Source organism: Phalacrocorax aristotelis, chromosome 9 (genome assembly GCF_949628215.1).
Source record: "Phalacrocorax aristotelis chromosome 9, bGulAri2.1, whole genome shotgun sequence".
Lineage (NCBI taxonomy): Eukaryota > Metazoa > Chordata > Aves > Suliformes > Phalacrocoracidae > Phalacrocorax > Phalacrocorax aristotelis.
Window position 1 is genome coordinate 11,788,512 of NC_134284.1, and position 20,266 is coordinate 11,808,777.

At 43.8% G+C, this 20,266-nt stretch overlaps 2 protein-coding genes across 4 annotated transcripts; one reads left to right on the forward strand and one right to left on the reverse strand.

Annotated features, from left to right (window-relative positions):
- Positions 1-98: 98 nt before the first annotated feature.
- Positions 99-10,402, reverse strand: FAM161B (FAM161 centrosomal protein B). Of its 3 annotated transcripts, none has more exons than XM_075103458.1 (9): positions 10,277-10,402; positions 9,868-10,100; positions 7,740-8,299; positions 5,689-6,026; positions 5,174-5,301; positions 4,718-4,885; positions 4,131-4,230; positions 2,619-2,746; positions 99-2,385 (listed from the first exon to the last, which is right to left on the reverse strand). In XM_075103458.1, the coding sequence occupies exons 2-9, from the start codon at positions 10,014-10,016 to the stop codon at positions 2,295-2,297; spliced, it is 1,662 nt and encodes a 553-aa protein (XP_074959559.1). In that variant the 5' UTR covers positions 10,017-10,100; positions 10,277-10,402; the 3' UTR covers positions 99-2,294. The 3 variants fall into 3 exon arrangements, with proteins under 3 accessions (XP_074959559.1, XP_074959560.1, XP_074959558.1); XM_075103459.1 differs by lacking the exon at positions 10,277-10,402 and adding an exon at positions 10,196-10,242; XM_075103457.1 differs by having other exon boundaries at positions 9,868-10,343.
- Positions 10,395-19,938, forward strand: COQ6 (coenzyme Q6, monooxygenase). The gene is made up of 12 exons (XM_075103467.1): positions 10,395-10,585; positions 11,727-11,861; positions 13,394-13,452; positions 14,584-14,707; positions 15,150-15,280; positions 15,646-15,753; positions 15,856-15,918; positions 16,205-16,312; positions 16,727-16,929; positions 18,041-18,156; positions 18,592-18,758; positions 19,784-19,938. Exons 1-12 carry the CDS (start codon positions 10,423-10,425, stop codon positions 19,811-19,813), a joined length of 1,407 nt encoding a protein of 468 aa, XP_074959568.1. The 5' UTR covers positions 10,395-10,422; the 3' UTR covers positions 19,814-19,938.
- The last annotated feature ends 328 nt before the right edge of the window (positions 19,939-20,266 follow it).

Below are 20,266 nucleotides of genomic sequence, written 5' to 3' on the forward strand. Positions count from 1 at the left end.
ATGAGATGTCTTCTTTACTGCAGTATTTTTTAGGTCAGCTGAACAGTCTGCAATTCTTTTACCTAAAATTAACAAAATACTTCCATAAAATGCAAAAATCCAGAGCAAAAGTGAAAATTCTTTATTTCCATGCCATTTTTGAGATACAGTAAGAGATTACAAATCTTTTAGGATTGCGGAAGGGTAATCCTAGTTTCAGAACAACACTTCTCAGCAAGAAAGGTTCTAGTGAGTTTCAGTTACTTAGTTTGATGCTTTTACTTTCATCACCATTTCAGCAATTTCTGACCAATATTAAGACTTGGATTTATCTGTTACTGTATTCATGCATGTCACCTTAGTATTTGTTAAAGGGATATGGCCATAATATCATATATTAATTTAAAGCCAAACCTTTGTTCCTACTTTCTTAAGATTTTCCTTTACACTTCACATACTTGGAAATTTCTTTTTCCAGCATGTATTACTATGGAAAGTAGCAAACAATTTTAGTAAATACCTCTTAAAATGTATGTATGAAAATTTCCCTCCCACTGCTCCAGATATATCCATACAAGCCCAATGGGCTTTAGACCACGGACTTGCACCATGAAAGACAACTTCTTTCCTTCCTCTTTCAATGTGACAAGGCACGGTGACAATATGATTACATCACTGCTGTCTTCTAGAGGATACAGGAGAAAGAACAGCCTTTGTGTGTCGTACACAATTAAACCTATGTAGAAACCGGTACACTGATAACAGCCTGCCTTGAACCCTCACAGGTGCTTAAGCCTCTTCTCAGTGTGGAAAGCCTCTACAGTGCAAGAAGCCGTGCCAACCTGTTGGGAATTTCTCTAGTGAAGGGCTGCATTTCAGTCTGACACAGCATGCAGCAGACGCATTGAGTAGAAAGCTCTTCAACTGGAAAAGGAAGAAAAAAGGAAAAATACAAGCCTAAACTCAGATTTGTTGGAGATTCTTTGGGTCAGTAAGGAGGACTGCTGCAACCCAGTGCATTCAATTATGTATCAGCATGAATTGATCTCTGTGGAACAGCAGCCTGAAACCTTGGGGCCATAAATTCTTGAATCTAGTACTTTGTTATGATCAAAAATATCATGATCTCAGTTTTATATCTTTATCTAATGTGGTAGCTCTTACAGGTACTGTATTTCTGATTTGATGACGAGGTTTTGTTGTTACAGTGTAAGGAGAAATGGACTGAAGTAAGGAAGATGGAGAGAGACACAACTTCCATTTAAAAAGTGAGGAAAAGATGACTGATTAAAAAAATGGACAGCGCAGAAACATTGATAGCCATTTAAAAATCTTTTAATCTCAAAGTGCTTTGATATTATAATCCTCAGAAAACATTCCAGGTGCTAAGGGTTTGTATTTTTGAGATTGTTATTACTGTCGGGAAAAGGAAGACCACTAATGTGTGAACGATACCATTTAAGATGCCCCAGCCATTTGAGCGCAACATGCTGACAGGTAATACCTGACCTTTCTTCCACCAGAGTCCATCTTTGATATCACAGTAACTGTAGAACGAGGACAACCGCAGTCCCGAGTTTAATTACATCCTTTTCATAATTTTGGTTGGTTTTTAGGCTAAATTAATGACCTAAACTGGTAAGAGGTTAAAAATGTTTCAAATAATGGGGGAGAGAATCAGAAGGGTAAAGCTCATGGGTTGAGATAAGAACAGTTTAATAATTAAATAAAACAACAGCACGAAGTATGGGAGATATTTTAATGTAGAAAGACTATTGCTGCTTCTTCATGGGGGGAAGGAGCAGAGCAGACTGAAGAGTTAACACCAGAGGACTTCCCTCTGAGTCTTCTGCCAAGGTAGGTCAAATCCTGCTATTTTTTTTTTTAAGCATTCTAACGCATTGTATAAACCAAGGTTTAGCACACTGAAAGGCATTCTCCCCTTTCTCTATGCTTCTGTGGCATGAACACAGGAGCTGACACTAGAGTATGTACCTCTTCAATCTTTCATATCCACTTTTGTCCAAAGATAGTGCTTCAACTTTTTAAACTTGCTTTTTTGCCTGGTAAAGAAAGAGAAGTGGCTCACACAGGGAACACTTGTGAAGACTAAGGAAGGCCGCAGGGTTTGCTTCGTTGGACAAGTCATGCTCTAAACAACAGTTGGTCTTTTTCTCCTTTACTAAGTTCTCACATCTCGCTTACCCCAGAGCAATTCTTAGGTGTCAGCCTAAATCAGAAAGTTGCTGAGGATTAACCTGGAGAATCTTGAATTAAAATATCAAGAGATGGTCAATGGATTCTTCTGCTAGATCTCATGGTGCCATTTCCCGTCTATTCTGTTCCTCTTGAGGTTCCCCTTCCTGGACAGTACAGTTGTCCTTTTCACTCCGAGGCTTGGGTGCTCTGCAGAAACAGTGATTGTCTAATACCAGAAATGGTACGTGCTGCTCTGCTCCATACATAAGAAATAAATCGCAGTCATAGGAGTTAAGACAGAGATGCCATGATGCTTAATAAGAGGAGTGAAGTTGATTTAATTTTGCCTGCACTCGATTATATAAATTGGAATACTTTCATAAATACGGAAAATATTCCTACTCAAAGGCAAAAGAGCCATATTGCATTGTTTTTATTACCTGTGGATGTCAGATTCTTCCAGCAAGTCAGTGGCATCTTTCCCTTTTTTCCTTACAAATTCTTCACTTAGCCCAACCTGCTGGAGGGTGTGTCTGTAGCGACGCTCTGCTCCTTGACGAGCATCATGCTATGAAATCAAAAACAGTAAGCACATAGAACTGGGGCTTCCCCAAAATGGTCAAGTTGTTCATGGCTGACGCTTCTAATGAGAACAAGAGGACAGCAAATCCCCCGTCCAGAATTTTTGTAAATCATACAGTACAGTACCAAAACCAAATACTAGGAGAATGTCTCCCATCTCTCAAAGCCAGAGCTCTTTCCGGCTTCTGTTCTTTTTTTCTTCCTTCTTCTGTTCTGCTTCTACAGCATTCCAGTCTTACCAGACTAGCATACTGTGTCCGAGTGCTTACTCTGACACTCAAATTGAGAATATGTGCAAAAAAGGGTTATGAGAAATTCTGGAAGCATGTTTGCTTATAATTTGCAAGCACTAACCACAGTAGGGTTCAATAAACTGAGAGCACATGTGAAGTAGCTTCCTATCAGCTCATCTTCAAGAGACTGAAAACCAAGCATCCTGGATCCTATGTCCTCACTGCCTCCAAATAAACCTTGCAAATTAACGTAGTCTGAGATGATTGTTTTCCAGATGGACTGGCCAGTTCTAAAAGATTAAAGTGGTCTATGTGGAGGGATAGAAATCTTGTGTCAACATGAGGGAATGCTATCAATACTGGTGAATTCTTCCAACCTGGCAAACGGAAACGCTACCAATATTTATCATACAAATGTGCTCTCTGCCTCCATTAACCACTCATCTGAACAGAAAATCTGACCCAGGAGGGTACGTTCTGTTGAGAAATCTCAAATCAGCATGTTGTAAATGTATTGTCACTTTGGCTCTAACCAGATACCATCCCTGCAAGGAGACAGAACTAAAAGACAACCCAGGAAAAAGTATACTTTGTAGAGAGTAAAGATTGTATCTACACCTCTGTTGCAATATAGGTTTCCAGATGAAATGTGCTGAACGCAACCCCAGAAAGCGGAGCTTGTAGGTGACAGAAGCGACATAACTGTCATTAATGTTTTCCTAGTAGCACTAGAGGTACAAAGAAAAAGTGCTCAAATGGAAGGGTTTTAGGAAAAGTGTAAGATTTCTAGACTGTAGGCTGTGGTATTGAGGTACAGAATAGGTATGCATATAATTTCTGGTGTGATAAGGTCTTAATTCTGATCAGACCTTATATTTTGATTGCAGTATGTACTAGGAACTGGAAAGCTCTACAGCCAAGAAATAAGTCTGAGTGGTTCTTCAGGTGGTGGGAAGGAATTTCAATTATACTTTGGTGGCCTTCCAGGTGTTATTTTGAGCAAAGTCATGAGACTATGCAACTATTTGCACCTTCTTACCCATGACTTAACTTGAGACTAGTTTTCTTAATGCCTATCTTTAATGAAAGACAATGTATCCTGTTGCGCAGAAACACTCTGGAGCTTTGACCAGTTACCTTAGTGACCTGTTCAAAGAGGTATGGTCTGTTCTTGACTCGCAGCTGCATTTCTTCCAGCTCCTTTCTGTATTCTTTTGTTCTCGCTCTCATATTTTGCCTGAAATGGAAAAGTTCTCTAATACAGGTTCCTTCTAACTGTAGCTGATCAGGAACAAGGAATTCTCAATAACCGTTTTGTCCTTTAAATAGCTCTGGTAATTGTCATGATTCCGAATGCTGGGCAAAACACTGCTATTGCTGGCAAGTTATGGATCCACGAGCAAAGGTTTACTACTGGAGCATAGGCAGAGAACCAGCGTTCACATTTTTAGAAAACCTTGTCTTACATGTGTTTTACCAAGTGATACATTTCAGTTGGCTTTTTTGTACAAATCATTTTCTACAAATGTTAATCTGAAGGAAACTGTTCTGTATGGAAAGATTGGGGTGTAATTGTTAAGAAATCCAAATTAATGTGGAGTGGGTATGACAGCCAAAAAATTTAGGCTAGGAATGTTTTAAAACCCGATTCCTCCTAAAGATTTATCTGATGATCCCCAATTAGTAGAGAAAATGGTTATTTCTGTGCAGAACAGGATACTGACCAGTTCTGTTTCGACGACTTCTTGTGTGTTTCCTCTAGACTTTTATGCGGATCGAGGGCTTTTGCTCTGCTGTTCACTGACTTTTGAATAGCTTGACATTTCTTTTTCTGTTTCTCCAGCCAATAAATTCCTTCTTTGTCCCCTTCCTTTTTGTTATCTTGGGAGCATCTATATAGAAAAAAGTTAGTAATGAGCTCACTTTAGACTGCCAGACAACATGCTAGCAGGGAATTTCACTTTCATAGTCCTCTAAGGAGAAAAGCAAAATTTCAGACATGCAAGTGTGCAGCTCCCAGATCAACTGGGAGGCAGGTCAAGAATTAGCAAAGAAAGAAGACAGAGAAACATTTAGGAAAAGTATTGTTGGTATAGTAGATGTGATAATGGATTGATTTCTTCCCTTCCATTTTGGCCATTAGTTGGAGCATGGTCTTGCAGACAAACTTTTCTACTTACCTAATAGCAGATTCCCTTTTTCTAGTTGCATCTGTAATATGCACTGGAAGGGTGTTCAAACAGAGAGAGGGAAGTCCAGTCAGAGAATGACTTCTTGGCACTGAAACCTTGGAAAGTTGCTGAGAATCCTGAAAAAAATGGCACTTCATTCAGTGTATTTGTTCACAGGACAGAATCTCATCTGTTCTTTCTCTACCAAAGAGGACAGTTGGGGTCTGTGGGCAATGCGCTCATTCTTCTCTCTTCCATCAGTAGGGGTTAACATGGGGAGAGGCTGAGGGATGAGGGGAAGGAGGTGTGATCAGGAGTATGGACGGGTGGCTGAGCCTTAGCTGTCATAGCTCGTCTGTTTGTGCAGAATTTTGTTCTCTGGTTTGTCCTAGAATTCTGCAGTACTCCCAAGGCAAAGGCAGAGGTCACAGGACATTAACCATCCACAAATAAATGCTATAAATTTAAGAAGTTGCTATCTTGATCAGAGAAAGCAGTACCACAGAAATATCCAGTCATCTCACCTGTATTTTTTCATTAGCCTGCCTCTGCCTGCCACGGAGGTTGGAGGTTCTTAGCTTGAATGGCTTATTACGAGTTGCCTCTTTGATTTCTTGTCTCCTTACTGCTTCCCTCTGAAATGCCCAGTAAAGTCCTTCAAAATCCGGTATTGTTGGATTAATCCTTGGCTTGAAGCTGAAACTTTTGTCCTGCAAGAACCCAAGTCTCTCTTGCTTGGTTTTAGTGGCAGTTCGGGACTGAGGCTCCCTCTGAGAGCTGCTAGTATCTATAAGAGCTACGGAGCTCTCAAGCAAATCCTTGGCTCTCATTTGAATGCGGATTTCTCTGTAGAGTTCAGCTTCTAATAAATCAAAAGCAAAGCAATTAGAAGAATATGAGTGACATAAAAGGCTGTGAAACCGCCGCTGCACAACTCTAAACTTTTCTTTATGATGGCAGCTACATATATAGGAGAGACCAGACGTCCTGTGTCCTCTATCCATACTTCCTAGCCTCTCTTTCCTCTGCCTCCCAGGAAAAAGAAAACAAAGATACCAGAAAAAACATGGCAGTCTTTCTTGGGCATTAATCTCTAGATGTCTCTCACTTACCAGGGTAAGTTACTGAACAGGCTTTCTCCTCCTATTCCTGTTCCTAGGGGTACCAGCTAACTTGTGCCCTTTGTCTTGCACATGTGTTGTGTTAATCAAGGTTCTACTTTTCATACAGGACTTTGTCATGTTGACTGTGTGATCCAAAGGGGCTGTTCAAATATACTTGCAACCGATGATGGCTTTTTAATGTAATATTAAGCAGTGTTTGTACTGGAAAAGATTTTAAGTAAGAAGCATTTGGTGGATGGATCATGTCTTCTGACTTCTGTGACAAACTTTCCATAGGAAGAATGTGTCTCAGGATATAGCATCAAACTGAGTCCTTTCCTGTGCAGCACTAAATATTTGAGAAAATGCAAACAGCTGGCTGTGGGGTGGTTTTTTTTGCTTTTAGAAAAAACCCAATACTGCTGTTTGCAAAATAAGACTTTTTTTTGAGTCTATTTATAAGTTTGCTTTGACTGAGCTATGAAACATTCATTCCTCCTCCTTTCTCATATACCAGACAGAAACAGAACAATGGCTTGTCCTTTGCTCTCTTTTACCTTTCTAATCTATTTAGTTTAGTACCCCACAACAGAATGTTTTCTGATGAAAACTGAACTGCTGTATACTCCAGAAGAAATCAGTGGGAAGCAGTAAAAAAAAGGGGTGAGAAAAGCAATGAGGATTATCAAGGACTGGTTTAGTTCCTATATTCAAGCGTGAAGTCTCTATTGCTTACTTCAGACATAACTGTAGGGGCTTAAGCCGTCTGAAAGCAAACAAGCATCAGGAGAATCTCCTTGGCTGTCCCTCTGACTAGAAAGGTCCCAGCACCTACCTGCCCTGTCTTAGCACTTAATGGCATGGTGGAAAGTGAGTGGGAAGGTAACTGAAAACATCAGAGAATGGCAGGAGAGACTGGACTACTGCACTATTGCTTAGAACCAAACTAATTGTGTGATTTGGGCTCAGAAAATATTTTTCTCCTAGGGGTCCAGACCAGCACAGAGCACTCGGGTGGGAGTAAAATTGCCAGTTCCAAGATACTGCATGGACCGTGGACACTTCTGGCACTACATGTTGTCACGTTTGTGCCACAAAGCATCTAAGTCCCTTTAGCATAACCAAAGGTATGGAATTCAGTGCAGGAAAGGATTCCCTAACTGTCATGATTTGCAGCAGAAAGGATATAGAAATCTGTCTGAAGAGCTCAATGTACCCATATGTGCTGGGGAGTGGTACAGAACTGCTGCTGCCAACACTGAAACAAGGCTACTAAATTTAGGACACTAAGGATATCTATGTGGAATGTAATGACCAGTGATACATGCGCGACTAGACAACACCAGGGGATGTCACGATATTGGCTTCATATGCCAAGTAATGCCCTGTGGCCCATGATCCTACCTCCCAGCACAGGGGCAGCGAGGGGCAGACAGGGAGTTGTTTTTACAGGAAGAGCCCTGGCATTTTACCTTTGAGTTTATCTCCAAGAAGTGGATCGTAAGTAGATTTAGGAACTTTTTTACAGGCTTGCTTCTGTTTGGAGCTCTCCTTTGGGGTTGCTGCTGCCAGGAACTTCTGTCTGATAGCTTCTTTCTTTTTCTCCTCCTTCTCCAGGAAACTGAAGGGCCGCTGGGATGAAAGTAGCAGCTCCTTTCTTTTCTGTGTTGCTGTTTGCCTGCGAATCTCATTCTGCTCCATTATTTCCTGATAAAGAGGCAGAAACACATGGGCAGGTACAGGCTGTGCCCGGAATTGTTTCTGACATTCTGCTTCGTCCTGGCTTTGCCTTTTGTCTCTCTGATTGTCTAGTTCAAGAAACCTGTAGGACTTCATCAACTGGGACTTCTTGCAAGCTTCCCGCAGTGTCATTTGAAAGGGCTGAGGGATGGTGATGGAAGGAATCCAGGGAGATGAAGCGCTTTTTGGCCTCAAGCGGGATTTAGGAAACAAACGAAGCTTTTGCTGATCCCAGGTACTGTCCGAGGTGAGGTCAATCAAAGAACTGGACTGCCTTTTACCAGATGTATGACTAAGACAAGACAGACATTATGAAGGGGAAATAAGGGAAGTTATTAAAAAAATAGAATTAAAAGAAGGGAGACACTGTTGATCAAGAGAAAGATACCATAGGCTGAGTGGTTGTTAAAAGACCCTGCTGTTCTTGGGCTCTGTATTTCACTTTGCTACCAAAGTTCATGAGCAAAGATTTGATTGTTTTCTGTTTTCCATGCATAAAATGGCGGTTCTGCCTACTTAGCTTTTTAATGGGATTTATTACACTGCTAGTACTCTATTGCCAGAAAGGCCACAAGTAAACCAGGAAGTTCCACTTTAGGGATACCAGGCTGATAGCTACTTAACATAAAGACAAGCTCAGGAGATGTGATAAATTAAGCACACAGATGCACAAATCCTAACGAACAGTACCAAACACCAGAATTCCGAAGAAACTGACGGAAATGCCACTGCAAGGAACTGCTTCAGTGGAACTCTTAAGAGGTTCAGCTGGAAACTTTGTAGCTGATAAGAAGACCATTAATTGATAAAAAGAAAAAAAAAAACCACTGTCATGGGTCTAATTGAAATAGCAAACCTCTCACAGGATGTTTGAGGGTGACTGTGAAACTGAGTAAAACTTAGAGATATTTAGGGAAGGAATAAATGCAGGAGAATGGAAGGATCAAGGTGGATCAAGAACAGGAAAATTGGAAAAAGTGGGAAAACAGAAGGTGCCAATCATGTGCAAACAGGCTGCTGGTCAATACACTTGCCTGGTGATTGCTGCAGTATTTCTTCTTCATAAACTAACTATTTCTTTTGTAAGTGCGTGCATGCGTGTGATCTGCTAGTGAACTTCAAGCTGGACTAACCACAGAAAAAGACAGGAGGTCTGAGAGCTAGATATTGGAGACACCACAGCTCTGAAGACTGGACGCTGGATAGAAACGTGTGTGATCTACTAGCAAATTTAAGTGTCATTAGCTGACAAGCAGAAATGGGATTTGTGCTGTTCACGTTTTATGTGAACGCCACTTACATGGACACCTGTTGGCCCCATCCTCCCCTCTGTGAGTACATTTGCGCCCAGTGTATTGGTGCTGTACACATGCACCCGGGGACTTCGTGCTCTGCCTGTCCCTGGTCAGAAGCTGGTGAAGGGTCTGGAGAGCAAGTCTTAAGAGGAGCAGCTGAGGGAACTGGGGTTGGTTAGTCTGGAGAAGAGGAGGCTGAGGGGAGACCTTATTGCTCTCTACAACTACCTGAAAGAAGGTCGCAGTGAGGTGGGTGTTGGTCTCCTCTCTCAAGTTACTAGTGATAGAATGAGGGAAAATGGCTTCAAGCTGCGTCAGGGGAGGTTTAGATTGGATATTAGGAAAAATTTCTTCACTGAAAGCATGGTCAGGCATTGGAAGAGGCTGCCCAGAGGGGTGGTGGAGTCACCAAACCTGGGGCTATTAAAAAAACACGTGGCACTTTGGGACATGGTTTAGGAGCCATGGTGGTGTTGGGTTGACGGTTGGACTTGATAATCCTAGAGGTCTTTCCAACTTTAATGATTCTATGCCATTGTGCCACCCTTACCGGGTACTGCCCTACCTGCGCACTTCCCGCGGCTTGTCATGCAGGGCTGCCGCGTCCGGCCTGAAACCCGCCACCTCCTCGTCCTCTTCCAACACCCCGGGGCCAGCCCCCAGCTTCGCCCGGTGCGGTGAGCCCGGCGCTAAGAGCGGCCGCCGACCCCCCATCCCGCGGGGTCGCCCCCAGCTCCTCGCCCGCGGCGGCAGGCACAGGGATCGGGCCGTTACACAGCCTGAGGGGTGCCGCGTCACCTGGATGAAAAACAAACCGATGAGTGATGGTTTCGGGGGCCCGAGCCCCGCCACCCTGCCTGGCGTCGCCGCCGTGGCCGGGCCACCGCCGTCACCTGCCGCCCGCCGCCTCAGCCCGCCGGCAGCGCCCATCCGGCTCCCGCCAATCAGCGGAGCCGGCACCGTTCTAGCCTCACCTTTTGGGCCTCAAGCAGCCAATCACACCCCAAGATAGCTTCTCCCGTGCTGTGCGTAGTGCCCGCCCGCGGGCAAGCCGCGTTGTCATGGTTTCCCGGAGTGACTTCCGCCCTGCGGCTGTCGGCGTGCCGTCACTTCCGCAGTGATGGCGGCCGTGTGGGGCAGGGGTCTGCGGGCTGCGCTGGGTGCGCGGCTGCGGGCCGGGCCGCGGGCCCCGCTCCGCTCCGCCGCCGGTGCCGCCGCGCCGCTGTACGATGTGGTGGTGTCGGGCGGGGGCATGGTCGGGAGCGCCATGGCCGCCGCGCTGGGTAAGGCCGTGACCCTCCGGCCCGCCCCGGCCCCCGCGGGGGTCCCGGCCCCGGCCCCTGCCGCCGCGGTGGCGCGAGGCTCGGAGGCCTCTGGGCCTCCCGCACCGCGTCCCGTGAGCGCAGCAAGATAAAATGGGTTTGTGCTGGGATCGCGCCACCGGAGAGCCTGAGAGTACCGGCTGCTTCTGTGTTTGCAGCGTTGGTTCTGAAGGGCGCAATAGAGGCAGAAGCCCAAAGAAAAGGGTGCAAGAAGAGCAAAGGTCCTAAGCAGCAAGTGTTTTGCAAGGATAAGGGTTTGCCTTGGAAACTTACCATTGCTCTGCCTGTATTGTTAAAGAAGGCCACAGTGGAATTGAGACAGCATAAGGATCCCCTCCAGCAGTGATATCTTAGGGCTATGTGCAGGTCTGGGGCCTTTCAATAGATGAGGTTATGTTATGTGTAACCTAGAATGTGTGTTCAAGGTACCGCTGCTGTTAGGGCTGCTGCAGCAGCAAACTGCGTGTTAAAAGGACACTGTTCCTGGTCTCGGTCCCTTCTGCAACTGTGGCAGTCGGGTGCAATAGGCATAGCTAATTCAGCTGTAATGGGGTTTACTCTTTACTTCAGTCACCCTTTCAGGTTTTTTTCAGTTCTCTTTAATTGAAAGTTAAAGGCTAAATTGGCTGTGCTGCTCCACTGTCAGAATACAAGGATAAAGAAAACATTAATGTAGTTGCTAAGTATCATAGAAGTTCTATTTTTATTTCTTGTTCTAATTAGTGAATTTGCGCTTAAGCTCTGAAAAAATGCATTCTGTGCTTGGAGTAAATGTTGCAGATTTAACTTGCTAATAGTTCAATAATGAAATTTCATAACAAAATATGTACAAATTTGTACAAAAATATAAACTTTGTACAAAAAGAAAATGTTTAATCCTTTCTTTAACTGCAGAAGGGTTGTCAGTCTCAGAACAGGATTGTAGTCATAAAGCTTTAAAATACAAAAGTTTACCTGCCTAGTGAAAACCTGTACTGTAAATGCATTTAAGTTTTGCATCTACCCTATCTTACAAAAATGCATAGATGTAACTGATACAGAAATTTAAAAATTAGTTTTTTGGCAGGAGTATTGTAACAAAGTTTATATTTGCTTATTTTAGGGCATGATATCCACTTCCACGGTAAGAAGATTGCTTTGCTGGAGGCTGGTCCTAGGAAAGAATATGATCGCATGCCAGACAGTTTCAGTAACAGGGTCAGTTCCATATCCCCAGGATCAGCAACCCTCCTAAGCAGTAAGTGTAATTTTGATTGTTTGCATTTTTAACAGTATATTTGGGCTGTTTTTATTTTGTTTAAACAAAACCTCTTCGAGCATGTGTCACCTTCATCCTAAACTCAAAGTAATTATTTGCCTTTGTCTCTTAGTATTCTATATGCTGAATTGTGGTGATTAAATCAGGCTTCCCTTGATAACAGGGATCTGTGTTGTGGTATCTTGGTCTGATTTGTTATATAAATATTTGTGACATTAGCCTAGTGAAAGGTTATAAGGTGCTCTCTATAGCATCTGGAATGTTTTGTTCACAAAAGCAGCACATACTTAGTGTTGTGGTCTGGTAACTCTCTTCACAGAATCACAGAGTGGTAGGGGTTGGAAGGGACCTCTGGAGATCATTTCATCCAACCCCCTGCTTGATCAGGCACACCTAGAGCAGGGGGCACAGAGAAGGAGACTCCACAACCTCCCTGGGCAGCCTGTGCCACTGCTCTGGCACCCTCACAGTAAAGAAGCTTTTCCTCATATTCAGGTGGAACTTCCTGTGTTCCAGTTTGTACTCATTGCCCACATCACTGAAAAGAGTCTGGCCCCATCCTCTTGACACCTGCCCTTCATTATAAGCATTGATAAGATCCCCCATCAGTCTTCTCTTCTCCAGGCTAAACAAACCCAGATGTCTCTGCCTTTCCTCATAAGGGAGAGGCTTCAGTCCCCTGATCATCTTCATAGCTCTCTGCTGGACTCTCTCCAGTAGTTCCCTTTCTTGAACTAGGGGGCCTAGAACTGGATGCAGTACTCCAGATGTGGCCTCACTAGGGCAGAGTAGAGGGGGAGGATAACCCCTCTTGATCTGCTGGCCATACTGCTTTTAATGCAGCCCAGGATACTGTTGGCCTTCTTGGTCACAAGGGCACATCGGTGGCTCAGGGTCAGCTTGTCCACCAGCACTCCCAGGTCCTTCTCAGCAGAGCCACTTTCCAGTAGTTCAGCCCCCCAGCCTGTACTGGTGCGGGGGGTTGTTCCTCCCCAGGTGCAGGACCTTGCATTTGCTCTTGTTGAATTTCATCAGGTTCCCCTTGGCCCAGCTCTCCAGCCTGTCCAGGTCTCGCTCAGTGGCAGCACAGCCTTCTGGTGTAGCATGAATACTACAAACTGAAAGGCAGCACAGCCTTCTCCTGGGCAATTTTAATTTTAAAGACAGATTTGAGCCTTGATTCTTTATGAGGAAAGTCCTAAACAATGATGGCTGTACATTTCTGTGTCTATTGCTCAGCGATAGGACAGTGAGAGTTGACTGTTAAGTCACAGCATTTATGGAAAACTCCCTTTTCTACTGGCTTGTGTTAACAGTAAAATGATGTGATGCTGGAGCTGTGGAAGTGTTGAGGCAGACCTGGCCCTGCCTAGTGATGGTGCAAATAGAGCCTGGGCATTGCTAGTCAAGGAGGGAGGAGGAGAGCGTGGAGTGAGCTTTGGTTTTGTTTGGGTCTAAATGTCACATGTGAACCTGCATCTCCATGCATTTGTGACCTTTTTCTCTTGTAGGTTTTGGTGCCTGGGATCATGTCTGCAGCCTGAGACTCAAACCGTTCCGGCGAATGCAGGTGCCTTACTTAGGGCTGCAGATATGCTATGTGTCTGTCTACTTTGAATTCTCAGAAGTACTTATGTTAATGGTTCAAAGGTTTTTTTTCTTTGGCAAAGGGCAGGTCATGCTTATGATGATTCCTGTTACTTTTTGGGGGTAGCAGTCTACCAAGGAATACCTGTCCTCAGAGTCTTTGATGTTACAGGATGAAAGGCTGATTCCTAACGAAAGCTATATCTGTTGCCCATTGAGGCATGGGTACTAGTCAGGAAGTAAAGGTAAAGGTGTGTATTGGTTTTTGCTGTGATAGAGTTAATTTTCTTCATAGTAGCTAGTATGGGGCTTTGTTTTGGATTTTTTATGAAAACCATTGCTAACACAGGCATGTATTAGCTATCGCTGAGCAGTGCTTACATAGTGCCAAGGCCTTTTCTGCTTCTCACCCCACCCCACCAGGGAGGAGGCTGGGGGTGCACAGGAAGCTGGGAGGGGACACAGCCAGGACAGCTGACCCCAACTGACCAAAGGGATATCCCATGCCATACAAAGTCATGCCCAGCGTATAAAGCTGGGGAATGAAGGAGGAGGCGGGGGGTGCAGAGTGATGGCATTTGTCTTTCCAAGTAGTTGTAACACATGATGGAGCCCTGCTTTCCTGGAAATGGCTGAACACCTACCTATGAATGGGAAGTAGCTAATTAATGACTTGTTTTGCTTTGTTTACACATGCAGCTTTTGCTTCACTTATTAAACTGACTTTATCTCAACCCTTGAGTTTTGGCACTTTTACCCTTCTGATTCTGTCCCCCATCCCACTTGGGGGCAGCGAGCGGCTGTGTGGGGCTGAGCTGCCTGCCAGGGTTAACCCACAACAAGGTTGCAGGGTAGCTTTTTATGTGAATTATGTTATGTATGTTAACAGGTAAGTAGGGATAACAAACTTCCTTTGCGGTTAGTTTTTGAGAGGAAGCTGGATCATTGTATGAAAGGAATTGTGAGGTACTTCAGTAGCTAGGAGTGGACAGCAGTCCAGGATGTTGCCTCTAGGTCTGTATTTCTAAACTGCCATGTCCGGATACATTAATGGTCCAGGAAAGGAACAGCACTTATCATGTGTAGCTTCATGTATTGTATTTTTCCTTTGTAGGTGTGGGATGCTTGTTCAGAAGCCATGATCGTTTTTGAGAAAGATGACTTAGATGACATGGGTTACATAGTGGAGAATGATGTCATTATGTCTGCTCTCACAAAACAGTTAGATGCAGTAGCAGGTAGTGGACCACTTCTTTAATATTTTGTTTCCTGCAGAGAGTCTTCAACTAGTTGCCTTCTGTTGGGTGCGCTAAGTTATGAGGAGAAAGATAATTCATCTAACAAATAACTCTGAGATGTAGGCAGCTTCTTGAATTGGGGTGGGGGGGATAAATCTGTCTTCTGGAGGCTACACAGCAAGAAAACAGTTGCATATGTAGTTGTCCAGAACATAATCTCTCCAAAAACAGACCTAATGAAAAGATCTGTAGCTTTCTATCCTGAGCAGGCCTTGCGGTGACAAAGGGTTGGCCAGGTCTGTTCTTTCAGGGTGCCTTGAAAATTGTAGGGGCAGTTCTTAGGGTGCCATTAAGACATGCGTGGCCTTTGCTGTTGTAGTGATGTTTCTTTTTTTTCATGTCTGTGTCATGCTGTGACCATAGTACTTTGTGTTCCCATCAGATCGGGTGGAGGTTTTCTATGGGAGCAGAGCAGTCGGGTATACCTGGCCCCTTCCCTCTCACAGCTGTGACACAAGCCCTTGGGTCCAAATTGAGTTAGCTGATGGACGCAGACTTCAGACCAAACTGCTGGTAACTAAACTTTTTATTTCTGTTGATCAGGCATCATCTCTCACCCAAGTCCTTTCCACTGGATTTGGTTCTGATTTCATGTGTGCTGCTCCACCCATGTGGAGGGCTTGAATGAGGTGAGTGGCTAACTCTGTCAGAGATGCTATGGGACACAGTGCATAGTCTTTTCTGCACCTGATGCAAGAAGACTGTGCTGAATTGGACAGGAGCAGAAGGGGCCACCTATTCTGGTTTCTAGGTAGTCCTTTTTTTTTTTTTCCTGAATAAACAAAAAATGAGCACATGCAGGCTGAGGTTCATAGACTGGAATATCAGTTTTCTTAGGGGCAGCTGAAGAGGTTGCTTTGTATCTCTTTGTTTTGCAGATTGGTGCGGATGGTCATAACTCTGTAGTCCGGAAGGAAGCTGAAATTAAGAACATTGAGCATCAATATGACCAGTCAGCTGTGGTGGCAACTCTTCATTTGTCTGAGGTGAAATTCTGCTAATTGACTCTTTCATAAGCAGCAGAACAGCTTAAGCAGGTGATCCAGGTCACTAGTTTGTAACTGTCCACTTGCTTTTTTCCACTGTAGGCCACAGACAATAATGTAGCATGGCAAAGGTTCCTTCCCACAGGGCCAGTCGCGCTGCTTCCGGTAAGATGACTCATGGTCTCTGTATTGTTTTTTTTATTTTAGTCTGTTCTTTTCTAGTAACTCTGTTAAGAATTTGTTCATCTGCCCTTTACTTTTCAGTTATTGCATTTGTTTTCCCATCCTGCCTTCTCACTTTATTCTTGGTATTTCTCACTTGTAGCGAGTTGGGCTGGAAGAGCAATGTGCAAAGGGACTGGTGTGGGGCAGGACAGTGGGGAAATCTTTGCACTGATCATTTATTTTTGCTGCTTTTCCTCTTGATACCCTTGACATTCTCTTAAACTAGCTGTCTGACACAGCCAGCTCTCTGGTCTGGTCTACATCTCATGAACATGCATCAGAACTTCTCAGTATGGATGAAGAAAGTTTTGTGGATAGCATCAACTCTGCCTTTGTGAGTACCAGCCTCGTGGTGGGTATGAGGCTGACTTTGTGGTAATCACGAGAAATACAATGGAACTGTACTGCTTAAAGGACAGTAATAAGAGAGGTGGATTCTCAAGTACCTTCCTCTGGTGAGGATGGTATTAAAAAGGCACGTAGCAAAGAAAGGATGACCCCCTTGGGACTGAATTAGGTTCATTCTGAAAGTCACAGAAGTTGAAATTTCCAAAAGGTGGGAAGAGTAGGCTCATCCTAGTTGGAAAATCATATGTCCTAAACCGATGAAGATAGTTTCTTCTACTGTATAGTTTTGTCAAAGTGGTTAAAATTCAGTATTTGGTGCTCATTCAGATTTTTTTTCAGCTGGATCGTTTAATATGTCTACTGTGAGTTTATATCTAAAGACTTGTTTGTGCGTTTTCAGTGGAGCAATGTAAACCACTCTGACTTCATTGATACTGCTGGGGCCATGTTTCGATCTGCTATTTCATTCCTGAAACCCTCAGGGACTGCTGTCCGTCAGCTGCCCCCAAGCATCGCGAAAGTAGATTCAGAGAGCCGAGCCATGTTCCCTCTTGGAATGGGGCACGCAACAGAGTACGTCCAGCACCGCGTGGCTCTTATCGGGTAAGGTCCCCCGTGATAGCCCTTGTGTGAGTGGGTGGCATGTGGTTAGAAATGATGCAAGTACAGCAGCTCTCAGGCAAAAAATGAGATGGTTAGAAATAATTTATAGTTTCAGCTTGACTTTATCCAGGCCCAGTTTGTGCTGTGCGCTCTTGTGCCAACAAAGTCCTTTTGTAGCGCCCTGTCCATCAATCGTGTGTGTTTTCTGTGTAAATTGCAAGGTAATTATTTCCCTTTTCTGGTTTGGGTAGTCCAGCGAAACAATCCAGTATCTCATGCTGGACCCAGATATTGTGTACTTCCCCAGATACTGTGGCAGGCATTCTGTGTACCAGTTTGAGCTTTAAAGTCACCTTTCTTGAACACAAATGACAAAACTTACAAATTATTAGGCTTTTGTACTGTGGCCTATAGAAATAGGGAAATATCTCATCTTTTACATTCTACGATTCCAAGTACTTTTTTCTCCACCACAGCTGCAATACACTGGTAGCTTATAGTGATTCTTGGGTGCTGTATTACGCTTCGGATGCTTTTCATCTTTCCAACTTGTGACCCGCTCTGTGCTTTATAACTTGTTAAAGTGCATGATCTTACATTACATACCCAAACTTCACTTCTCTAACCTTAAGGCTCCCTTATCAGTGTCTGGCTTTGTCCTTTACAGTTAAGTCTGCTCATAAAAGAACCTGATTTTGTTTCTACTCAATGATATCCCACTTCTCCTTTGTATTCATGGTATCCAACTACTTTGTGTTTGTGAAATGTACGCATGATGACCTCGGTGCAACAGGAGGTATACTTACAAAAACATTAAGGCCTGTTCCTCGTGTGATCTGAGAGACGACTTCTGGCTAGCTGCCTCCTTATAATTTTTCCTTTCAGAAGTGCTTTTTGTTATTTCCCCTTTGTCTTGCTTCTTCCAACTGGAGAGGCAGTCAGGTAGTGCAGCATAGCGTGCAAGGAGGTACTGGATAAAGTGTATGTGCTGCCATGAGGTGGTGTTCACTGCAGAGAGGTGAGGAGTACTATACTGGTCCCTTGTGGGGTTTGTCCGCCTTTATGGCTTTCTTCAAGAAGGGATAAAAATTTCTGTCTTCTCTTGCTCCAGAGATGCAGCGCACAGAGTCCATCCGCTTGCAGGACAAGGTGTGAACCTGGGCTTTGGGGATATTGCATGTTTAGTCCATCACCTCAGTGCAGCAGCCTTCAATGGGAGTGATCTGGGTAAGCATCCAAGGCAATGAAGTGGCAGTAAGATAGTTAGTCTTACAGGCCTTCGCTGCTAACATCAGGACAAGCACTATCTCTGTTTGCAGGTTAAGCGCTCTGCTATATGGTGTTTGAAAGGCACAAGCACCTTTGAAGCAAAACTGTTCCAAAGTCTGTTGGCTGTGGAGCAGTTAAAGATGTTTGGATGCAGTTCCCATCCCACAAATCTCAAAGCTGCTTTAAAAAAAACCCAAATTCTGCAGGATGGTAGATAAAGAGGTGATGAGTTGAAGACCCCTATCTGATGGAAGGAGGCCTTTATCAAAACAGGCCATCTCTCTGTTCTTTTTCTGTCTTCTCAGTTGTCAGTGGAGACTGCTATATAGGTGAGATGCATAATTCTTTTGTGGCAACTGAAATTTAACATGAGCATTCAATTATTTCTTCCAGGCTCCTTAAAACATCTTTTAAAGTTTGAGACAGAACGCCAGAGGCACAATGTCTCTTTGATAGCTGCTATTGATGTGCTAAAGAGGCTTTACTCCACCAGTCTGGCTCCCTTGGTGTTGCTGAGGACATGGGGATTGCAAGCAACAAATGCCCTGCCTCCTGTTAAAGTAAGAATCTCACTTTAGTGAGGGCCATAGGAAGGGTCCAGAACTATTTGTGAAATGTACACAAGCTGCAAAGATTTTTTTCTTCTAAATTAAACATTTTTGGTTGGAAAATGCTGCTTGTTCAAATGGATCCGTTCAGTGTCCTGAATGAGCCTGAGGAGTTCCTAAATAACTGATGGCTCAGTAGTAATGGTTTCTCCTGCAGCACAAAGGAAGACAAGGATCTAAGTGTCTATACTTTGTATCAGTAGTTACAGGTTAGAAGTCGCTAGAAACCTTTGGCTTTATTTTGCTATGGAATGAAAATGGAACCTTGAACAGCATTCCAGAAATGCACTATGAAAAAACAGCCCCATGAAGACGCAGCTTCACTAAGACTAAGACATCGGGTGACTTGACAGATGTGGTGTGCAGCTCAAATGAATTATCTGTGTCTGTGCTGTTTTGCCTTGTGAAATTGTTCCCCCAGGGCAGAAGTGCAAGTCTCTAACAGAAATTACCTGAGGAAGGCAGTGGTGGGGAGGTTCAGTCTTAACACAGACCCTCTGTTTGCAGCCTGTCTGCCTAAATTCTGCACCATCTTGACCTAGTTGCTGGATTTTCATGAGGTTCCTTAAGCCACCCACTCTCAAAGCTCCCAAGCAGCCTCAAATTAGAGTCCTCATTTCTGGATTCGAATGTTTCATTCCACAAATCAAGCCACCCTCTTCCTATGAAACACAGGTGGCCTATTTCCTTTGTGTACAGTCAAAGACTAAGATGCTATGTGAGTTGAAGAGCAGTAAATTCCTCAGGTGTAGTAGCTGCCACTGGCAAGACGTCTTTATTAGTTAGACTAAAAAGAGGACTATGCTGCAGCTTTGGTGCTCAGATTTTTTTTCTGCTTCTCTGTTTAAAGCAGAAAACCAAATAAAGACCTCTTTTCTGATATATAAAATATATACAAAAGAGCTTATAGATGCTTTCTACAATGTATGCTGATTACCAGTTTATTAATTACTTATCTTTTTCTTTCCTTCTTTTAGGAGCAAATCATGGCTTTTGCCAGCAAGTGATCTGTTGCCAGTTTGGAACAGCAGCTTGCCAGTGAATGCATTGCCCTTGTAAGGACTGTGACTGACTTGAATCTTTTGAATTGTGTTATTTTAATTTAACAATAAAACTGAGGGATTGAGCTGTGTACTGCATCATCCAGTGGTTCATGCAGAAGTTCTGTCTCATCTGCTCTCCTCAAGAGGATTTAGGGTCTCTTCCTGTAGTACCGTGATATCTTCAGCCACAAAACTGTCTGCATAATGTACTTTCAATTTGGGCCTTTTGAACTGAAGACTGAGGTGGCAAATGCAGTGCTGAATTTTGCCAGCTACAACTTCTACTGCTTAATTACTTTCAGTTTTCTCTTGTGTGATTTCTAGAGCTGTAATATCACACCTGAGTTCATGGCACTTCCTGGACTCAGAAAGGAGGGATAGTTTTCAGTAGAGGAGAGCTAGCTCACAATGGCAGAT